At 47.2% G+C, this 23,327-nt stretch overlaps 1 protein-coding gene across 1 annotated transcript in view; it reads right to left on the bottom strand.

The window, feature by feature from the left end:
- Gga2 (golgi associated, gamma adaptin ear containing, ARF binding protein 2) overlaps nucleotides 1–23,327 on the bottom strand; it is a 36,333-nt gene that overhangs the window by 7,383 nt on the left and 5,623 nt on the right. The window contains exons 2-12 of the mRNA XM_048460414.3: nucleotides 19,550–19,634; nucleotides 18,108–18,183; nucleotides 15,679–15,777; nucleotides 13,894–14,017; nucleotides 9,998–10,101; nucleotides 6,698–6,778; nucleotides 6,085–6,222; nucleotides 2,397–2,478; nucleotides 1,265–1,381; nucleotides 426–515; nucleotides 97–125 (exon numbers count right to left, since the gene is read on the bottom strand). Of these exons, the coding sequence (XP_048316371.1) occupies nucleotides 97–125; nucleotides 426–515; nucleotides 1,265–1,381; nucleotides 2,397–2,478; nucleotides 6,085–6,222; nucleotides 6,698–6,778; nucleotides 9,998–10,101; nucleotides 13,894–14,017; nucleotides 15,679–15,777; nucleotides 18,108–18,183; nucleotides 19,550–19,634 (1,025 nt within the window). The remainder of the gene's footprint in view (nucleotides 1–96; nucleotides 126–425; nucleotides 516–1,264; nucleotides 1,382–2,396; nucleotides 2,479–6,084; nucleotides 6,223–6,697; nucleotides 6,779–9,997; nucleotides 10,102–13,893; nucleotides 14,018–15,678; nucleotides 15,778–18,107; nucleotides 18,184–19,549; nucleotides 19,635–23,327) is intronic.

Raw genomic sequence — 23,327 nt, 5'->3', positions numbered from 1 at the left:
CAAAGCATGGCGCAGTAGTGACCACTCTCCCGCAGACAGCACTGTGGCCAGCGTGACCCTTCCCAGAACTCCCCACAAGGGGAAGAACTTTCCTACCTTGGTCCTAGTGGGAATATCGCTGAGCCCTGTGAGAAAGAAGTAGAGTGAGGAACGTCACTGTAACAATACCTGACGGGTGATGAGGCCGGATTGCACGCCCACCCATTCCAGGATATCTAGGAAGCCTAAATAAGGGACCTGCCCAGAGCCAATCCACCCACCCAAAGAGACCTCTCCATGCTACCTGGTATGCCAGTGCTGCCACCCCCACCCCCCTCCCCCCCGCACGCACCCAGAGCAGGCCCATGCTGCTTTGCTTGAAGGAAACAAACCCACCCATCCCTCCACTCAGTGCCATTCTGTGCCTGTATAATGTCCTCTCTTACCTAAGGCTGCCAGGTCCTGATGAAGCAGAGATGGCGCCTCCAGGTCAATGAGGGGGCAGTTCTTCCCACAGGGTACTTGATTCGGAAAGACTAAAACAGATGAGGTGAAAAGACTCAAACAAGGCCGGGTGGTGGCAGCACACACCTTTAATCCCCGCACTGGGGAGGCAGAGACAGGTAGATCTCTGTGAGTCTGAGAACAGCCAGGGCTACACAGGGAAACTCTGTCTCAAAAAAAAACATAAGAAAACAAACAAACAAAAAACCCTCAAACATGAAAACAATGTCTCCATTTAAAGCCTACAGGTGCCCTCCTGGAAAACATGCCTCTTACCCACCAGTTTCTGCCTCAGCTGGGTGCTGGGAAGCAGCCTGCCATAGGCATTTGCATGTTAGGAGGCCAAAGGACTCAGCCCTCCAGGCATCGGGGTCTTTCTTTTCCCTTGGCCCCTCTCATCACCCAGGGCAGCAGCTTAGACCACTTCTTCAGCTTAGACACCTTTGGCAGGATTCTGATCAAATTCATCTACAGTACACAAAGATACTGAGGCCCAGCTCCAAGCAATCCTGACTTAGAAGGTACAGGTTAGAGACTGAAGAGCATTAAAAAACAAAACCTGGAGGGGGCAGTGCTGAGATGCAATCTTGGGCCTTGTGAGTGCTAGGCAAACCCCTACTACTGAATCGCTAACCATTTCCTTGGTCTCAGGCTCCAGAACACTGGAAAGGGATTAAAACCTGGCACAACACAGCCTTCTCTGCAGAGGAGGGGACAGAAGCAGCTCTTGCGTTCTTGTGACGTGCACACTGCCCTAAGGCAGGAGGACCCCAGCACGTACCTCTGGGGACAGAAACTTCTCCCACGGCAGCTTTCCCAGCATTGACTCGTCCCTCCACCACCTGTTTGTACAGCAGAACCCCCTGAGTGAGAAGGTCGTTTGCTTGAAGAATCTCCGCTGAGGAAAGAGCACATTCAGAACTCCTCAGTATAGCAGCCAATCATCTATCTCTGTCTTTTCTTGGATACTCTGCCAGGCTTGGCACAGCCAGGACCCCTGACCCTGGTCATATCCCACTGTCCGGCAGCAGTTAACACTCCAAACACTGTTCTTTCCATGAGGAACTGTTTTTTTTGTTGTTTTTTTTTTTTAAGTTGAGGCATGTTAATGTGGGTGTTGCGGTTTAAAAATTCCTTGCTACCTGACTCAGTTACTGAAAGCTTTCCCTATGTGGAGAATGGGTACACGAATCAGCTTTGTAGCCTGGACACTTTACTAGTCTGCAAACAAAGATTGGGCATTTCCACCGAAAATCTGGCATCCTAACTGAAGCCTACTTAACAACAAATAACCTAGCTATAATATATTCTCAGTCTCTCAATTATGTCTGAATTCAGCAAAGCTCCTGAATTATCGATCAATTGCAATCTCAGGAACAGAAAAACATCAGCTCAGGAGGACGTGACCCACAAAGCATATTCTGAGAAGCTTACAAGTCAAGGACTTGTGTTTCATTGAAGGAGGGAGAGAAGGAGGAGGAGGAGAGGAAGAAGGAAGAGGAGAAGGAGGAGGAGAAGATGTGAGAGGAAGAGGAGGAGGAGGAGAAAGGAGAGGAAGAGAAGAAGGGAGAGGAGAAGGAGGAGAAGAAAGAGAAAGAAAAAGAGGAGAAGGGAGAGGAAGAGGAGAAGGGAGAGGAAGAGGAGAAGGGAGAGGAAGAGAAGGAGAAGGAGAAAGGAGGAGAAGGAAAGGCAGGACACCATTTCCTAGTCATCTATGGGAAAGGCTATACAATATCTCTTGTAGATTTTGACTCTTTTCTGGGTTTCTGATCTTCACATTTCTTATTCAAGCCCAGAGTCTTCTGAAGTCAGACCTGAGCCACTAGCCCACACCAAACTCAAAGCTCTCTGTCTTGCTCTGGCCTCACAGCAGCCCGGCCCGAGGAACCACACCTATTTTGCTGCACCCTTACCCAGGGCATCGTCGTCATCGGTGGTGTCACTTGCTAGCCGGAACAGGGTCGGCCGCAGCTTCTCACATCTTTCATACACAACCTAGAGAAACAGAGCCTCGTTCACACCCTCACACCCAGGGCCCCCCAAGTCCTCCTGTGTCTCCCTCGGAGGCCTCAGACTGAAAGCCTCTTACTTAGGCGTGTCAGACTTGTGACTACAGTTCTGAGGTAACAAGACAGCATCAGAAGACATTAGAGGGCTGGGACTGTAGCTCAGTAGAGTATTTGCCTCTCACGCCTGACTCCAGGTTCAATCCCGAGAGAGAGAGAGAGAGAGAGAGAGAGAGAGAGAACATTTGGGTTAGTTGGAAGTGGTGATGCATGCCTGTATCAGCATCAGGGAGGTGGAAGAAGAGGATCAGGAGGGCAAGGCCAACCCAAGCTACAAAAAGAATGCCTCTAGCCTCTAGCTATCAAATGTCTCTCCTGGGACTTTGCCTCCCTGGGTGGAGAAGGCACTCAGTGAGTCAAGGTGCTTACTGCCAAGCTTGACAGTCCTGTTCGTCCCTAGAATGTCCTGTGTGGCAGAAGGAGAGAACCAACTCACATCGAATAATCCTTAGACATCCACTAGTGCATCATAGCATGTGACTCCCCAACCCGTAATAAATAAACGACAGAGAAAGAGAAAGAGGAAGAAAGGAAGGAAAAGAAAATATAAGGGGCCTCACATATATAACTTTTTTCAAATAAAGGAAAATTGAAAAAAAAATCTTGCTCAAGAGAGACCCCACTGTTCCCAGGCACACACTGGCAGCTCCTTCTCAGGCCCCTTCCTGGCTGAGCTGCAACGGTTCTAACAGTGGAAGAATCTGCTGGGCAGTGGTGGTGCACACCTTTAATCCCAGTACTCGGGAGGCAGAGGCAGGCGTATCTCTGTGAGTTCGAGGCCAGCCTGGTCTACAAGAGCTAGCTCCAGGACAGACTCCAAAGCTACAGAGAAACCCTGTCTCGAAAAACCAAAAAAAAAAAAAAAAAAAAAAAAAAAAAAAGAAAAAACAAACCCAACAACCCCCCCACCAAAAAAAAAAACATGGAAGAATCTCCCTGCTTTGTCAACAACACGCTGTAGAGAATTTCCCGTCCCAACGGTTCTGATGGCGCAATCCCTTTACAACACTTGCCTAATATTCTCCACAGGGTCCCCCAAAGCCATTTTCTTCTCACTAGAGAAAGGAGTGAGCTCTGGACAGCTCAGCAGCTTCACATCCTCTCTCTCAGTTCTCTCTCTCCACAGGCCCCGCCCTGGTCTCCTCTCTGCCTGCTACCTGCATCTCTGACCTAGGTTTGGGCTTAAGAGCTGGTGGTGTCATCTACAGGACAAGAGACACACTAGACTTCACTGACATCAGAAAGCAAGCAAACAAACCAAACAACAACGAAACCCACAAGATGTTTAACCCTCACAACTGGAGAGATAGTCCAGGCAATAAAGTGTCTCACAAGACCTGAGATTGGGGGGCTGGAGAGATGGCTCACTGGTTAAGTATACTGCCTGCCCTTCCGAAGGTCCCGAGTTCAGTTCCTAGCAACCACATGGTGGTTCACAACCATCTATAATGAGATCTGGTGTCCTCTTCTGGCCTGCAGACATACACACCGACAGAATACCAAGAATACTGTATAAATAATAAACAGATTAAAAAAAAAAAAAAAAAAGACCTGAGATTGGTCCCCGGAACCCATGTAAAAAAGGCAGGTGTGGTGGCCCTTGTCTATATCTCAAGCTAGGGGAGGTGGAGACAGGAGGACCTCCAGAGCATACTGGGAGTACCTGCTCAGCTCCAGGTTATCCTGTCTCAAAAAACAAGGCAGGTGGCAACTGAGGAATGACACCGAAGGCTGACCCCTGATCCCCACAAACATGCGCACATGTGTACGTGCACACACAAAAACACATTCACAAGCACACAAATCTTGTGCCTCAAAAGAAGTTGTCAAGCTAGGAGAAGGACAGCCTAGACTGAAGGGAACAGTCTGAGAAGGAACTTGGGTCTGGACATATACAAAGAAATCATTAAGGCAGGGTTTCTCCACCTGTGGGTCATGACCTTTTAGGGGGTCGAATGACCTTTTCATAGGGGTCTCGTACATATGAGATGTTTACAATCCATAACAGGAGTAAAATTATAATTATGAAGCAGCAATGGAAGGAAATAATATGGTTGGAGGTCACCACAGCATGAAGAACTGTATTAAAGGGTCACAGCAATAGAAAGGCCGAGAACCACTGTTCTAAGCCCAAGTGTGGCGGCTTGCCACCTTAACACCAACACTCAGGAGGTAGGGGGAGGTGAGCATGAGGCCAGCCTGGCTTACACACTAAGTTCCAGGCCAGCTGGTCTACCTCAAAAACAAAACAAATGTAAAAGCATCTTTGTAATTTAAGACAAGTCAGATAGGGAACGGGCAAAGATTTGAGCAGAGTCTCTCTACAAAAGCAACACATGCGCAAAGCACATGAAAGGATGTGAAACACAGAAACAAGGTCACAAGGACATATATGCTACACCGGGAGAGCGGCCACCAAAGAAGATGGCAGCATGTACAGACCTAGAATTCTTGCGAGTGGCTGAGGAGGCTGTACACCAGTGCAGCTACTTTAAACCCACGCCAGGCAGCTCACAAACTCTGTAACTGCAGTGTCAAGGAACCCAACACCCTCTCCGGGCCTCCGTGGGCACCCACACACATGACAGGGACACACAATAAATCCTTAAAAAAAAAATCTCTGAATTTGTACTGGGTAGTGGTGGCACACACCTTTAATCTCAGCACTTGGGAGGAAGGCAGGTGGATCTCTTTGAGTTCGAGACCAGACTGGACTAAAAAGTGAGTTCCAGGACAGGTTCCAAAATTACATAGAGAAAGCCTGGTCCAAAAATTAGACAGACAGACAGATAGACAGACAGACAGATACTAAAACTTGCTTAATACAAACACAGGATTTTCAGTAGGGGAGATGAGTGGTCTAAAATCAGATTCTGGTAATAATTACCATTATGATGTGCTAATTATCTCAAGGGTGTTATCAAGAAGAAATACTGCTCTGAGAGGAAGTACGATAAGAAGGAGCTGGAGTTATCTACTGCTGTGAGAACTGTAATATACTGCAAACACTTATGAATATACTCTGACAGCTTTGTAAAAAGTTAACTAACTGTTCATTTACTTGGCAAGCCCACACCTAGACATTCAGGAAACATGTAGGTTCATGTAGGATTATGTACACTGTTTACACAGCAGGTTAATTTGTAATCGTTATGATCTGCAAACATCCAAATAGTCATCAAGCGATGGCACACATACACACTGTGGTGCATCCACGCTAAAGACTACCTGGCACTCTGTACGCTAAACTAAAACATTAGTTAGAACTAAGGGGGTAGACAGTGCCATTTGACTTACAGAATAAAAGGTAATAATAAATAATAAATAATTATATTAAAAATTATTAAATATTAAAAATTATTAATTATTAAATATTAAATTAAAATAATAAATAATAATAAATCCGTGGCCAGTGGGGATGGGGGAAGGGAGGAATGGAAGAGAAGGGTGACAAAGGACAGAGATTTCACTCTCTTGACCATGACAGTAGCCATTATAACAACAGCCACAGCCTTAGATCACAGCTAGTGACTACCTGCAGGGCCTCCTGGTCAGGCAGGGCCTGGCCTGGCCTGCGGTACATGCTCAGCATCTCCCGCAGCACCTTCACATGGCTCCGCACTTCCTCCACCGCGCTGACTCGCTTGGAAACCTTCTCAGACTTTTCTTGTTCCTTTGAGGGAAACAAAAAGGACAGAAGGAAGAGAAGTCACCTGGGTAACTCCTAAACACCAGAAAGGGAAAAAGGCACTGCATGCAAGGACTTCAGGAAGTCATGGACACGAAGTGAGTGGGGGGCTGCTGCATAGAATTCCTGCAGATAACACTCAGTCTGGGGACCGGGTTCTGTTCCACGGTCCATGCATTCTCAGTTCTGGAGAAAGACTGCTGAACCTAACTCTGCCAACACCAACATTTGTCACTAGGACAGAAGTTCCCAAACACTTTGTGCCACGGACAAAAGAAGCTGGGAAACTTGGCAAGGGGTCACAATGCTAGTCACCATCCTGCTGGTCCCATTCAGGACGAGGAGAACATCTCTTCTCCAAGCCAGCTTTTCCTCACATCTTTACACACATTCATAGACATGACCCACCAGCCCAGTGGAAAGCCAGGACTTCTACAGAGCCAACTGCAAGAATGCTTACCTCCTTGACCAAGTTCTTGATCAGCCGGTTTGCAGCCTGAAGATCCTCAGGGTGGTTGCTCTTGAGAAGTCTTGTCAGAAGCTGAAGAGCAAACAAGAGCAAGTGAAGCTGTGATTCTCCCCAGCCAAGCGGGAGCACAGCCATAGAAGAAGTAGCAGGACTATGGCCCACACACAGTATGCATTATCCTACCAAGCCATACACTGACACTGGAATGTGGGTACTGGGACTGTCGAGAAAGACTACTGGGTTTCTCATTGCGTGGAAGATGGGAGGACTATAGCCCCTAGAGGACATCTGGGAATAATATTTGTAATCATCACGGTCTGAAATCACCCAAATATTCATTGGTCAATGGCATGCACACATTGTGGTGCATCCGTGCAACAGACTAGCCATCACTTTGTAGGCTAAAACTAAAAAGTTAAAAACAAACTAAGGGAGTCGACAGCATCGTTCTACTTATAAAATAAAAGGCAAATAGTAAAGCCCTGACTTGTGGGAATGGGGGAAGGGAAGGAAGAAAAGGTAAATATTTTCAAATGCCACAATGAAAGACAGTATTACTTGCACATAGTGGGCAGAAGCCAGGGACATTGAGGGATCCTTTGGAGTACAAGAAGGCTTCACAACAGAGAATTATCAACTCAAAAGACCAGAGTGGGGCTAGGAGTGCACCTTAGTTATACAGCACTTGTCTAGCATACACACAATCCTGGGTTCCATAGCCCAGCAGCATAAGAAAAAAATATAAACAAATAAATGTTAGGAGTGCTGAGGATGACCTGGGTCACATGCCTGAAGCTGGGATAGACTTCCACCAACGTCTTGTTTCCCACTTAATTCCACGCTGAGCAAGACAACTGGCACCCAGAGTCCCTCAGTGCAAGCTGGGCAGGGTGCTGGTGTCTTAGTTAGGGTTCCTATTGCTGTGATGAGACACCACGGCCGAAGAAACATGGGGAGCAAAGGGTTTACTCAGCTTATGCTTCAACATCACAATTCATCATCAAAGGCAGTCAGGACAGGAACTTAACCAGGATAAGGACCTGGAGGCAGGAGCTGACGCAGAGGCCATGGAGGATGCAGCTTACTGGCTTGTTCAATGATTCTTTATAGGACCCAGAACCACCTGTCCAGGGACGGCACCACCCACAATGGGCTGGACCCTCTCCCATCAATTACCAATTAAGAAAATGCTCTATAAGTTCACATACAGCCCAATCTTATGGAGCATTTTCTTCCTCCACCCCAGATGACTTTACCATGTATAAGGTGAACATAAAACTATCTCACAGATGGCTAATCTCTGCCAGCTTTACTGTATTGGAAGCCACCTAGGAAACACGCCTTGGGCAAGTCTTTGATGATGTTTGCTGAGAAGTTTAACTGAGGAGGGGAGGAGACCCACCTGGGTGTAGCTAGTACCATGTCAAGGGCTAGGGCCCCAGACAGACTACAAAGGAAAAAAGGAGAATTCCATATGGGAATCAGCGTTTATCTCTCTCCGTTTCCTGAGTGCACACACAACGTGACCAGCTGCCTCACACGCCTACTGCTATGCCACCCCCTCTGGAATGGACTGCACCTCCAAACCATGAGCCAAAAGCTACCCTCTTCCTTAAGGTGCCTCTGCTGGGTACTTAGTCACAGCAACAAGAAGTGTAGCTAACATGTCTGCCTACAGGAAGAAAGTTCCATCTCTTTTGGTAGCTGTACTGCCATCTCTCCCTAGCTCCTCCCACACGCTGCAACACCAGCAGCGGAGGAACCACAGATGAATGCAGTCCACCCTGCCCACTCAGTCAACACCGACCAGAACAGCACTCAGGAGCCAAAGAAAGGAAGCTGGGCAGAGCAGCACACTTGTAACCAGCAACTCAGAATACAAGACACGGCACAGGATCAGGAGCCTCAGCTATATGAGATCTTGTCTCAAGAAAAGAAAAGAAAAAAAAAAAAGCTGGGACTAGTGGAGATCAAGAACTCAAAGACAGTTGAGACTACAGAGATTCTATTTCCAATTTAAAAAAAAAAAGAGTGGGTAAGGGAGCTGGAGAGATGGCTCAGTGGTTAAAGCATTTATTCGCAAAATAAAAATAAAAATCTTAAAAAAAAAAAAAGTAACACCCAGGCTTAGTGGCAGCAGGGAAGAAAAAGACAGGCAGATCTCTGTGAGTTCAAGGCCATTCTGGTCTACATAGTGAATTCCATCCAGAACAGCCAGAGCTACAGAGTGAGACCGTCCCAAAACACTATGAAAGGTAGAGCTGAGAGGGAACACATGCATGGAGCCTCCAAACCCTGCTAACCGAAAGGCTGACCAATGTCGAGCTGGAGAGTTGCCTCAGCAGTTAAGAGCACTGAATCCTTGCAGAGGATTCAGCTTGGATTCTGAGCAGCCACACGGTAACTAGAAACCACCTGTAATTCCAGCCCCAGCCTTCTGCGCCTTTGTGGGCACCAAGCATATACACGGTGCACAGACATACATGGAGGCAAAACATGCACACACATAAAATAATAACACTTAAAGAAAACTTAACTAAGACGAGGGCTAAGCAAGCGTCTCTAGTTCTTGGCTCAACATCTGTCTTCGCTTGGGTTTCTACTGCTGTGAAGAGACACCATAACCACGGCAACTCATAAGGAAAACACTTAATTGGGGCCGGCTTACATCTTCAGAGGTTTAGTCCATTACCATCACAGTGGGACATGGAGCACTCAAGCAGACTGGTGCTGGAGAGGTGGCTGAGAGCACGCCATCTCACAGACAGGAAGCAGTCCGCCTCACTGGGCATATGAGACCTCAAAGCCCTCCCACGGTGACACGCTTCCTCCAACTAGGCCACACTTCCTAATAGTGCCACTCTGTGGGGCCATTTTCTTTTAAACCATCATAGCATTAACTACCTGCCTTCCACCTGATGTATGAGGACTACCAAACCAAAAGTTTCCAGGGAATGGACGACGGGTTGGGTCAGGCTTATGGGAACCAAAAGGATCCATGCCAACATGAACCCCTTTCCTATCTGCTACTGCTACTCCCCCCACACACACCCCCAATTCCACATGTTACTGCACCAGAGCCATCAGACCCAGACTCTCCCACCCTAACAGGAATCCTTATAAGAAGACAGATGGTGCATAGTGTGACATGTATTATGTGGCCCGCCCACAGGACTATCCAGACTTCCCGCTACCTCATGTCTGAAAGCACGGAAGCCGTTATTCTGCCAGACACACTCTCAGAGGACGGTCAGGCTCCACATAAGTCCAGGGTCAGGGAGGGAATTTTACCTTTGACTTTTCCTCATCGGCATCAAAGATGGAGCTCTTTGGCCAGGGAGAAGGTGGGGGTAAGATTTTATCCATCGGTAGTTTAGGATCTTGCTTTATTATTCCTAAAATGTGAAATTCGTGAGTTAAGATGCTGACATTGGAGGACAGAACTACAAGTCCCCGATTCCTAACAACTCCATACTCTATTAAGCAGCAAGCTAGGCATGAGCAGCATTGGAGGTCCCTGAAGATGAGCCCTGCCCATCAATAGTTTGGGTCCATCCCCCACTTTTCTGGTGACACTCTGTTGTTGTTATTTTCTTGTTTTGTTTTGTTTCTGAGACATGGTTTCTCTGGCTGTCCTGGAATTCATCTGTAGACCAGGCTGCCCTCACATGCAGAGATCCACCTGCCTCTGCCTCCCCAGTGCTGGGGTGAACGGCATGGCACCACCACTACTCAGGTTTTTTTTTTCTCTCCTAAATAACCTTTATTATGGCAGGGATCCATGCAATCCACAGCACACATGTGGAGACCAGAAGACAATTTGTGGGAGTCAGTTCTCTCCTTCCACCATGTGGCTTCCAGGAGTTGAACTCAGGCCATCAACCTTGGCAACAAGTGCACTGACCCATCTCATCAGCCCAACACCTTAATTTGGAGGAAACACAACCAAACCAAACTGCCACTGTGGCCCTCCTCAGAATGTGAAATGCCGTGTGAAAGCGAGGGAGGTAGAGATGGCAAGGCTTTGCTGGAGTCTGTTAAAAAGAGGCTATTTCCTCCTCCGGGTAAACAAGGCTATTTTATATATCTGCTCTCCTTTAACTCTTTTAATCCATCACATAAATTTTGGTCAAAAGTGGTCAAAAGAATAGAATCTGAGTCGCACTAATGGTGGAGTTTTGACATTTGAAACTGTCCAAAACATTGCTAGATCACAAAGACATTCTATTGTTCCCTCCTTTAAAAGTTAAGCCTGGACTGGAAAGATGGCTCAGTGGTTAGGAGCAATGACTGCTCTTCCAGAGGACCCAGGTACAATTCCTAGCACCCACATGGCAGCTCAAAACTGACTGTAACTCCAGTTCCAGGGAACCTGACACCCGTGGCAAAACACCAACGTACATAAAATAAAAATAAATTTAAAAAAATTAATCCAAATATAACTGTCATCACCTGGATAGGAAACTACCTCTCAAAAAAAGTTATAATTTCAAGAAACATGATACACCTGATGGCACGTTAAAACAATGGGAAGAAAGCTATTCTCTTCATGAGCTTTGTCCTGACACACCCCAGAGAATCAGCCGCCATGCAGATCCTCACTGCTAAGCTTGCACACTTTCCTAAGTTCTAGCTTGTTTGGTTTTTATTTATTTTGTGTTTGCATAGTGTATGTGAATGTTCAGGTGTGTGGGGGCACGTGTGTGTGTGCATTGTGCAGAAGCATGAAGCTGATGTCAGCTCACTCAACACGGCTAGTCTAGCTAGACTGCTTGCCCAGGAATTCCTGTCACTTTGTCCTGAGTGCTGGGTTTCCAGGCATCACCATGCCTGTCCGACTTCTCTGTGAGTTTTGGAGATTTGAACTCTGGTCCTTAGACTTACACAGCAAGTTCTTTATCCGCTAAGCTATCTTCACAGCCCTGAATTCTAACTTTTTGCTTTGTTTGTTTTTCAAAACAAGGTCTCTCTATGTAGCCCTGACTGGCCTGGAACTCACTCGGTAGACCAGGCTGACCTTGAACTCTCAGAGATCTGCCTACCTCTGCCTCTTAGAGTGCAAGGATTAAAGGCATGTGCGGCCACTGCCCTGCCTGAGTTTTAACTTTAAAAGCCTTTGTGTACATTCTCAAAAGTCAAAGGGAGCTATTATGTATCGTGATCGACTGTGTTTCAGCATATTCTCTCTGCTTTTAAATTTTTTTAAAGATCTATTTTTACTTTATGTGCACCGGTGTTCTGCCTGCATGTAGGTCTTTATAGGGGCATTGGATCCTCTGGAATTGGAGTTACAAACAGTTGTGAGCTGCCATGTGAATGCTGGGAATTGAACCAGGGTCCTCCAAGGAGTAGCCAAGTCTCTTAACCACTGAGCCATCTCTCCAACCCGCTTGAAAATGTGTAGCATGGTCTGGCCTTGACCTTCTGATTCTCCTGTCTCTACCTCCTTCAGCAAATCCTATTAGAGGGTGCCATCACAGTTCAATTGGCCCTTGTTCTCTTCAGATAGGGTGTGCACAAAATTGAGTACTCTGGCAGTCAGTTCTCCTATCACTCCCCTCCGCAGGACTGTGCACACGTCATACCCATTTTGTACCTGGGCACTGGGGATTCAAACTCACATCCTCATGCTTGTACACAAGCACAGTTACCCAGTAGGCCACCTTTCAGACATCATCCTAAGGCCCTCACCCCTCTCGCGGCTGCAGGGCCTGCCTGCGGCTTCCTCAACTTATAACTCAGAACACACGGCTTTCTGTCTTCCTTTTTTCATGCCCCTCCTCCCCACTGCAGATGCCGAGATTCATAGCTTGGTCACGTCTTTTTCTCTCAAACTCCATTAAAACGTCTTCGGTTTCCCTTTGAGTCTATTTTATCTATAAGACTCAGAACTCATAAAAGGGACCCTGCTTTCCCAGGAACAATTTCACTAAACATCACCAGCCCTCAACAAACTCCCTGACATAGCTTACTGGTAGGGAGCTTGCCTAACTTATGCAAGTACCACCTAAATAAAAATACCCAGCTAAAATAAAACACTTCTTCAGATAGAAACAAACAAAACCACAACACAGCACACACACAGGGTCTGATTAAGGCTTTATATCCCCTCAGGAATTCAAGAACTGCACAAGATCAGGCCGGACCCTGGTCCTAAGGCATGGACTCTTTGGTAATATACAGTTCCATGACTCCCCAGGGCTCAGAGATGACTGCAGGCCTCCGACGCAGCTCCCAAAAGGCTGAGTGCACGCAGCAGGGGAAAACAGTAAGTGATGAGCTCAGCCTTCTTCCAGAGAGCCTGACATGAAAGGAATCCCAGAACCAGACAGAGCATGCAAAGATATAATTCCCATAACAACAACAATCCCTAGACACTAGATAACTTGCAATTTAACAACTGTTCTTGAAGCTACAAGTTGGGATCATGGGCCAACAACAGCCAACAACCACTTAACCCAAAATCGAAGGAAAGACGGTGCTGAGGAGGAGCAATGGGAGGCAGCCCAGTAAACACAGCTCGGCTACCATGCATCATCCCAGTCCTGGGAAGTGGAGGCAGGAGAATCATGAGCTGAAGGCCAGCCTGAGCTATGTACGCATGATCGTTTTACATTTATTTTTTAATGTATTTATTGGGAGAAGAGTGCAAAAGCGGAAGTCAGAAAACAACTTGGGAGAACTGGTTCTCTCCTGGGCCATGTGTGCTCCAGAGATCGTGAGTACCTTTACCTGCTGAGCCACGCTGCCAGCTCCAACCTGAGCAATAAAGGGAGTCTTAGGTAGCACAGTGCTGGCCTCCTACGCATGAAGTCCTGGATTTAATCCCCAGTACTGTACTAAAAAAGCAAAAGAAGTCGGGCAGTAATGGTGCTCGCCTTTAACCCCAGCACTCAGGAGGCAGAGGCAGGCGGATCTCCATGAGTTCGAGGCCAACCTGGTCTACAGAGCTAGTTCCAGAACAACTAGGGCCATTAAAGAGAGAAACCCTGTCTTGAAAAAAAAAAAAACAAAAAACAAAAACAAAACAGGCACAGTGGCGGCACATGACAGGAGGCAGGAGGATGAGGAGGATGAAGGTCTCCCTCACACACAGTGAGCTTCAGACCAGCAGAGGCTATGGAGACCCTGTACCCGGAAACAAAACACTACGGTGAAGACAGGTGACAGGAACGCTGAGGTCAAACCTTGCTTCTTCAGCATCTGATAGGCATCTCGGATCTTGATGTCTTCTGGAAACCAGACCGTCCAGCTGAAGAGGATTTCAATAACTCTTCCTTTAACCTTCTCTGTGGCCCAGGCCCCTAGGTACTGAAGTAAACGGGAGAGTTAGAGAGCTGGAAGGGACTCGGGTTAACTGGCCAGCATTTCCCCCAAAGAGATGCTTGCGAGTACAGATGTGAGTTGGATTGGAAACGAGACACACTCGGAGGACAAGCTCCCTGGCACCAGACCCCAGAGCCTCTTCTGGATTCAAGACAATCCAATCCCCACCATTAATACCAAAGCTCATCATGGATCTGAGCACATTGCTCTCCAACAGCTGGGAGAATTGTCACAAGTTTGAAGCCAGCCTGAGGTATATGGTAAAATCCTGTCTTAAAAAAATAGGCCAGGTGGTGGTGGTGCATGCCTTTAATCCCAGCACTTGAAAGGCAGAGGCGGGCAAATCTCGGTGAGTTCAAGGCCAGCCTGATCTACAAGAGCTAGTTCCAGGATGGGCTCCAGAGTTACAAAGAGACCCTGTCTCGAAAAACAAAAAATAATAACAACAACAACAACCACAACAATAAAAGCCTCAGAAACAACGTATACAGGCCTTTTCCCACACTAAGCTCCCTCCATGGGCTATTCTCATTTATATTATACAGTGCTTTCCTGTGTTCTATGGGGGTTCTAATGAATCTTGAAACCTAGAAGGAAGGAGTCCTGAAAACTCCCAACTGGCATAGTGCAACGTTTAGTACCCTGAAGACACCCAAAGCTTGTGATTGACTCTTGAGACAGGTGGTATAGGTAGGACTCAGCCCTTTATATGAAGGATGTGGGGAATGTTTAAAACCAGACAGAGGCCAGGAGTGGAGGCTTATGCCTTTAATCCCAACCTTTTGAGTTTGAGGCCAGCCTGGTCAAGAACAGCCAGAGCTATAGGGGAGACCCTGTCTCAAAACAAAAGAAAAAGACCAGACAGGGTCAGAACTCAACTAAACTGTAGAATGCACACCAGGTGTGAGAGAGTCGTGGCTGGTTCCTATTGTGAGATATTGGTACACCGTGAAGGTGTATTGTTGTGACTGATGTAGTAAGAAGCTGAATGACCAACAGCTAGGCAGGAGAGATAGGTGGTATTTCTGGACAGAGAGAGATCTTTGGGAAAAAGAAAGACAGAGTCACCAGTCAGACACGGAGGAAGCAGGATAGGCAGTACAGAGTAAAGTTAACCCAGCCACATAAAAGAGCATAGATTAAAAGATACAGGTTAATTTAAGTTATAAGAACTAGTTAGGAACAAGTCTCCGGTAAGGCCATGCTTCATAATTAATAATAAGTCTCCGTGTTGTTATTTGTGAGCTGGTGGCCCAAAGGAAACTCCGTTCCATACAAGAAAGAACTCACATGCCAACGACATGAGTGACATAGCTTAATACAAGTGCTAGGAACAGAGGAGCAAGGGACAAGGAAAGAGCAAGTGAAACAGTCCCACCCGCTATCACTCCGCCATCTCTACCAGAAATCACTTGCCATTTTCAAGGAAAAACAGAAATGCTAACTCTGGAGGGAGAGAAGTCAGCTAGGAGCTGACTGCCCTTCCAGATGCTGGCTAGGAGACAGCTGTAGCCTGAAGAGCCTCTGCTCCCGACACACAGGCAGGTTCTATGGAAGAACAGGCCTGCCTCTCACCTGCAGGGTGACAAAGACTGCAGGTGGGGTACAGGGGCAACACAGTGAGCAAGCCAAGCCCAGGCACTTACCTTTGGGGACAATACTTTGATCAACTCGTTCAGGAAGCGGAACTTGGCCACCTCGTTGTGGAACTTCTCCCCGCAGTGGTTCATGCACATCTCCAGAACCTGCAGACAGGGTCCCCGGAAGGGAAAGTCAGCACTGGAGGCTTGCCTCGAAGCATTACGGGATCAACCGAAGCATTACGGGATCAACCCAAGGCTTACAAACCTCAGCTGTTGATGGGTAGAACCAGAGCTAACTTTCCCTCAAGCCTTTCTCAAAACCCCTGGCCTTTAGGAGAAGGCAAACATCTTCTGATCAAGAAAACTATGCTGGGCTGAGGCTGTGGTTCAGCTGGCAGCCTTTGCTAACACGCCTGAAGCTCTCAGTTCCAGAGTCAGCAGCACAGCTGGGTGTGCACACCTGTAATCCCAGCGCTGGGGAAATAGGCGGAGCGTACACTTTTGAAATTCATCCTTAGCTACATTGCTGAGTTCAAAGTCAGTTTGGGCTACGTGAGTTCCTGTACCAAAAGACAACAAACAGCCTGGTCTACAGGGCAATTCCCAAGACAGCCAGAGCTACACAGAGAAACCCTATGGGGGGAGGAAGTAATGATGGTGCTGGAGAGAAGGCACAGCAGTTAAGAACACTAGTTGTAGGCTGGAGAGATGACTCAGCAGTTAAGAGCATTGGCTGCTCCTCTAGAGAACCCAGGCTCAATTCTCAGCACCCACATGGCAGCTCACAACCGCCTGTAATTCCAGTTCCAGGGGACCCATGGCCCCAGGCATGCACATGGTGCACATACCTGTGCATGCAGGTAAAATATTCATTTGCATAAAATAAAACAAATCTTAAAAAAAAAAAAAGAAAAAGAAAAAAAGAACACTAGCTGCCCTTCCAAAGGACCTGAGTTCAATCCCTAGTTCAATTCCCAGCACCTACATGGTGCTGTATACTGTCTGTAACTTCAGTTCTAGAAGATCTGATACCCTCTTCTGGCCTCGCCAGGCACACGTGTGACACATGTGATGTACAAACATTCAAGCATGCAGACAAAATACCAATACACATAAAATAAGTATTTTAAAAAAGCCCAAACCAAACAATGGTTACTTGTGGTGACACACACCTTTAATCCCAGCAGAGGCAGCTGAATCTCTAGCCAGGAGGGGCTACACATGAGATTCTGTCTTAAAACAATGTTCTCTGCCTAGAAGAGCCACGTTGGTGTGGGGTGTTTAGATGACTCTGTGGGCAAGTGAAACTGGCCTAGGGTCTCCCCTGCTCAGCGGTAGACACCCGGCTCACAGTGTCTAAGAACTGCTTGCTCCACTTACCCTTGGCAACCAAAGGCAAGCTGGGACTGTATTCCTGAGCCCAGACTAGTTTTTGCTTTTTCTTTCATTTCTTTTTGGAGACAGGTCTCTCTACTACGTATGTATCCCTAACTGTTCTGAAACTTGATATGTAGACCAGGTTAGCCTTAAACTCAAAGATCTGCCTGCCTCTGTCTCCCAAAGGCTGAGATTAAAGGCATAAACCACCATGCCCCGCCCACAATGATTTAATAACAAATGAGTCTCTGTTTGTATCTGAGACAAAGCCTCAGGTCACAGCCCTGGGCTACCTAGAACTCTCTATCTAGCCCAGACTAGTCTCCCTTTCCCTGTCTCCAGAATGCTGGAATTACAGGTCTATACCACCACAATTTTCCCCCAGGCTGCTCTCTAGCTGGGATTCTCCTGCTGTAACCTCCCAAGTGCTAGAATTACACACCCAGCCTCTGACTTTCTTTTACAGATAGCAACTCTGTATTTTCAATCCTAGAAATAAAAAATACTTCATTTAAAGGCTGGAGAGATGGCTCAATGGTTAAGACAGCAGTCAGGTTCAATTCCCAGCACCCACACGAGGGTTTACAACTTCAGGTACAGGGGAACCTGTATGTTCTTGTGCCTCCATGGGCACCCAGGCATGGATATAGTGCACATACTTATATGTAGGTAAAACACTCATACACATAAAGGTAAATCCTCTTTTTTAAATGTTTCCATCAATATCTACATATTCAGAGAATTTATATTAAAATCTGGACTTGTGGTTTCTTTTGGGAACATGAAAATTCCAATAACTCTGCCCAAACTTGGGCATAGCAACCATGAGCGAGGCTTGCATGGCAGCTGCCCCGTACAGACACAGGACAGCACACACAGACTCCATCTTTCATCTATGTTCACTCTGTTGGTTGCCAGCCCTAAGCCAGGTTGGGGAGGCAAATGAAAGTGAACCCCTCCTTTCCTTTTCCCAAAGTGGGCTCAGTGTTGTCTTAGCATCTGGGAATTCCCCTAGCCTGTTGTCAACGCCTAGAAAGGAGAACCAGTCTGGTGACCTCAGTGCTTTTTCTAGAGTTGGGACAGGAATGTGTGGGCTGAGTGGCCAGCCAACTCACCGTCAGGGCATAAAGGGCTTCCTTCTCTTGTGGAGATTGAATCTTGTGGGCCAGCAGCCAGGGCGCATGCGTCGGCCTGAAGAAAAATCAAAACAGACTTGGACTCTGGGTGGGGTGGACCACCTGAGCAACCTAGCAGCACCCACTCATTTCAAGCGGTCCCCCTTTCAGAACGGGGTCCCCCTGGCAGGGCTTAGGCACGGACCTGTGAGACACTGGCTCTCCCACCCTAGCTACATTGGTAATACTGGAGTCAGTGTCTACTTGGCCACCCCAGAACAGTCAGCCAGGCAGTCAGAGGTCAGAGCAACGAAGACCCCATCCATCCCGTGACAGCTACTCAGTGAACACTAGAGCAGGAGGAGGGCAAGCCGCGTGTACTCCAGTCAGCTGACTATGCGGCCCCGTGTAGGTCAACATCTGCATAAACTACTACTTCCCAGTTCCTCTGTAGGGAAATAACTTCAAAGAATCTCGAAGGGAGGCTGTGATTCAGTGGTAGAGCGTATGCCTAGCATGCAGAAGACCCCGAGTCCAATGCTCATCGCTGCAAATAAAAAATAAAGCTTTGCCATTCCTTCTCCTACACAAAACAGGGTTTTCAAATCATAATAAAAAGATGCTAGGAGATGGCTCCACAGTTAAAAGCACTTGGGGTGCAGGGAGAGGGCCTGGTTCAGTTCCCAGCACCCACATGGCAGCTCACAACCATTTCTAGAACTCCAGTGCAGGGAATCTGACCTCTTCTAGTCTCTGGGCCCCTGGTCTGCATGCGCTGCATTTATATACATTCAGGCAAAACACACACACATTTAAATAAATCTTCCTTAAGTTTTTTGTTTGTTTTGTTTTGTTTTGAGATGGGGTTTCTCTATGTAACAACCCTGGCTGTCCTGGAACTCTCTTTGTAGACCAGGCTGGCCTTGAACTCACAGAGATTTGCCTGTCTCTGCCTCTTGAGTGCTGGGACTAAATAAAGGCATGTGCCACCACTACCCAGCGTTCTTAAATTTTTTAGTCCTAACTAGTTCATCAGTATCTTTCCCATCGTTGGGAAACCTAACTCAACATGTGTTTTATAACATAACACAATTTAAAATAAATCTTAGTTAAAAAAAAAAAGTAGCCAGTCATGAACCTTTAATCCCAGCATTCAGGAGGCACAGACAGGCACAGCTCTGCGAGCTCAAGGCCAGCAGGGTCTACGTACGGAACTCTAGGGCAGCCAGGAATTCATAGAGTGACCCTGTCTCGAAAGAAAAAAAAGAAAAAAAGAAAAAAGCAACAGTCGCAAAACAAATTGGTTTTTAAAAAAAATACCAATTATTAGATTGTGGAAGGAAAAAAAAGAATGAAAACATTCCCAGCTGCAGGCCCCGGAGACAAGGGTCTGAGCTCTACCTCATGCTCCCAAAGTCAAGAGCATCTCGACAGGAACTTACCCGTTGGGGTCGGTGTTCACCTGCTCACAGAAATTCTGGATAGCTGACCAATCCTGCTCTACCGTGCTTGGGTCTGTGGCTTTGTCTGTCAAGGAACCAACAATCAAGTTAAAGAAAACATAACAAAAATCTGTACCTTCTGCAGAGGCTGTGACGTCACAGCTCTAGAGTCAGACCGGGGGACAGACAGCTGAGAGGGGCAGGGTCGACGTGTGTTGTCCACCGCGGGCAGTGCCTGCCAAAAATGACATGCCCTTTCTGAAGCTATGCTGGACGCATGACTGAGAAAAGTAATTAGTAAACAAGTGGCTATTTCTAGGGCCAAAGTTGGTCTGGGTGTGTCTCCTTCATGCCCGTGTCAGGGGCCCCCATCCTGGCTGAGGTGGCGCCTGGGAGCTGTCAGCTTCTTAGCCCACAACAGAGAGGCCGTACCCTGCCACAAGGAAGTCTGTAGCTTTTCCTACAACATTCTCGAGGCTCTGGGTTGTCCACCCTAGTCCTGGCCGAGAAGATCTAGTCTCCGGGGTGAAGTTTGATGTTATGGTTTCTCTTCCCCAGCGGTCTTTTCCTCCTCTCAGACACCTCTCTTTAAGACTCCCCGGGAGACCAATGAGATGGGTCCATGGGTAAAGGCGCTTGGCACCAAGCTCAGTGACTTGAGTGGATCCCACATGATGGAAGGAAAGAACTGACTCCAAAAAGTTGTTCTGACTTTCATTTTTGCACTGTAGTGAAACAAGCACACACACACGCACACACACATACACACACGTGTGGAAGGGGGTGTGCACACGCACCCTAAAACATAATTTAGAAAAATTTTAAAGACCTACCAGAATTCCTTCTGCTAGAAAAAACTCCCCTCCCCATGCCGCTCCAGGACCACGTTTCCTCAGTCCTGATCACCCAGGACTCCATCCTCAACCTAAAGTCAGCCTACCCTGCTTCTCACTGCAGTCACATCCATGTCCCGTGGAGGTCATGTGGGAATCAAAGGGCGTGTCTATGGACTGTATCCTAAACACAAAGCTCCCCTACCCCAACATCCACACACACAGGGCCTTATCTTACAGACCCCTATCTGCCAATCAGATCACAATCCAAACACTGCCCTTTCCTAATGGCTGCCTTGGGAGCTGGAGTGGAACTCAGGTGTACAGCACTTGCCAAGGATATGTGAAGCTCCAGTATCATGAAAGTAAAAAGATAAATAAGAAAAATTTAAAAATTCCTTAATCTTTAACTCCCACCACACAAAAGAGATGATGCCTCTCTCCCCAATACTTTTTTTCACAGGGTTTTGCTATTTTGCCTAGGCTGGTCCCCAACTCAAGGGTCTCAACTTCCCAACAGCAGGTGCAGACTGGTATTTTAACCCATTTCTCTCCAACCACCACTTGATGCTGGTGACCTCTAACTCCACCCTAAATAATGACAACCATCAATTAATGTCCTCGAACTCTCTTACTCTGATTCAATCATAAAATAAGGAATATAACTTTGTTTTTGGCTTTTCCAAGACAGGGTTTCTCTGTGTAGACCCAGCTGCCCAGGAACTAGCTCTGTAGACCAGGTTGGCCTTGAATGCTGAGATCTGCCTGCCTCTGCCTCCCACGTGCTGGGATTAAAGATGTGCTTGCTACCATGCCCAGTCAGGAATATAGAATTTTCAATTGTCATGTGATTTAGGAAAAGTGTGTCTAAAGAGCCAGAACAGAGGAAATAATAATTATTTAATTCTAAGTAGCTTCTGTCTTTTCCTATAAAAAATCATACATATGCCTTATTGTACCTACAGGGATTAAAACCCTTGAAACCAGATGCCACATTTCTCCTATAGTGCTTAGCACAAAGCTTTCCAAAAAGGTACGAAATACAGATGTTCCCTGACGAAGCATGAAGTAACTTCCCATAAAGATTACCCCAATAAGTCAGGCAGTGGTGGCTCACACCTTTAACCCCAGCACTCAGGAGGCAGAGGCAGGCGGATTTCTATAAATTCGAGACCAGCCTGGTCCGCAGAGTGAGTTCCAGGACAATCAGTGTTGCACAGAGAAACCCTATCTCAAAAAACAAAACAAAAGATTACCCCAATAAACCTTACCCTCCAAAGTCTGTTGATAGTTGGTGAGATGGCTCAGCAGGCCAGGTAACTGCCGCCAAGTCTGAAAACCTCAGTTTGAGTCCTGAGGCCCACACAGTGACGAGATAACTGACTTCAGCACACACTTGAATATAACAAAATAAGTAACATGCGGCTGGAGAGACAGGTCGGGGTTAGAGGTGTGTACTGCTCTTGCCGAGGACCTGAGTTCAGTTCCCAGCATCCATATTGGGTGGCTCACAACTATCCGAAATTCCAGTTTCACAGGGATCCAATGCCATCTTCTGGCTTCCTGGGGTACCTACACAGTGCCACACAGACACATAATTTAAAAATAAGCAAAATGTAACAACTGTTTTAATTGTAAACCTTGGGGCTGAAGTAATGGCTCAGTGGTTAAGAGCACGTAGTGAACTCAAGGACCCGGATTCATTTCCCAGTACCCACGCTGGGCCACTCAGAACTGCCTGAAAGTCCAGCTCCAGGGGTCAGGCACCCTCTTTTGACTTCCTCAAACACCTGCACTGATGTGTACAAACACACATACACAAAATTAAAAAGAAAATAAATCTGAAAAACAAAAACAAGTTGCCTAGTTATGCTAAGGACCATCTGTAGATCTTTATGCAAATGTTTTTAGCAGTGATTCTCAGACTTAGTGCCTGAATCACCTGAAAGTGATTCACCAAGTAAGCTTCAGCTTCAGAACACAAAGTCAGGGTTGACACCTCAAAGGAATTTAGACCTGGAGGCAAAGGAGAAGCAGAGCCCAGCTTGCAGAATCCAGCCTTGTCCATTCCCTTCTGCAGGGTTCCTAGAGGAAGGACACAGCACACAGGGTCCGCTGCGGTAAAGGAAGTTAGAGCGCTCCCAAACCCTTAGCCACGGGAAGCAGCCAAAGGCTCCACTGGCATTAAGATGTTTCTTCTTTATTTGCTAGATTTGGGGCGAGGATCCAATCAAGGGTTACTAAGACCTCAAAGTCATGGCTGTCGCTTTTATTTTTTTTTTTCTAGCTGCCTGTTAAGCAGGACACCATGACAAAATACTCAGAAGGGCTGGCACTGATGTTATCACCTCACCCTTCACTGCTGAGGAAACTCAGTTCCAGGCACAGAGCAAGAAAACCACACAAACAAAAGTTAGGTCCCAGGTCACCCTGGCTCCAAGTCCTCGTGGGATGGCTTGAATCCCTGACAAAGGCAGGGCCGGTTCTTGGGAGAAGTTCGACTCCCTCCAGGCAGGAACGAGGGGATTTCTCACGGTTACCTGCTCCGGCACCAGAACATGGCTGCCACAGAGGATCACTTAAAGAAGGAATGAATGTGTCTGCTGCGCGGGGCTAGGATAGCTGGCGGGCCATAGCTGCCGCCACAGAGTGGCTATTTCAGTTCTGAAATGCCTCTGAACACCTAATCCCTGACTGCCCAAGCTATTTCGGAGGGCTCGGGCAGCCACAGAGAAAATGCTCCCCAGAGGACCCAGCAACTGGGCCTAACAGGCAACACAGCTGCTGGGATCTGTCTGACACAAACCTAAACCAAAGACAGAAGAAGGGGGACAGAAGGGAACAGTCAGCAAAACCATGACAGGACCCCTTCTTTGTTGTATGACTGTCACAGTACTCGGGGCTCTGAGAAGGGACATCCAGGCTCCTTACTGAGATTGTCCTTG

Source organism: Myodes glareolus, chromosome 7 (genome assembly GCF_982192425.1).
Source record: "Myodes glareolus chromosome 7, mMyoGla1.1, whole genome shotgun sequence".
NCBI classification, from domain to species: Eukaryota; Metazoa; Chordata; class Mammalia; order Rodentia; family Cricetidae; genus Myodes; species Myodes glareolus.
The sequence above is the reverse complement of the archived record's forward strand: the minus strand, read 5'-3'. Positions and strand labels throughout refer to the sequence as shown.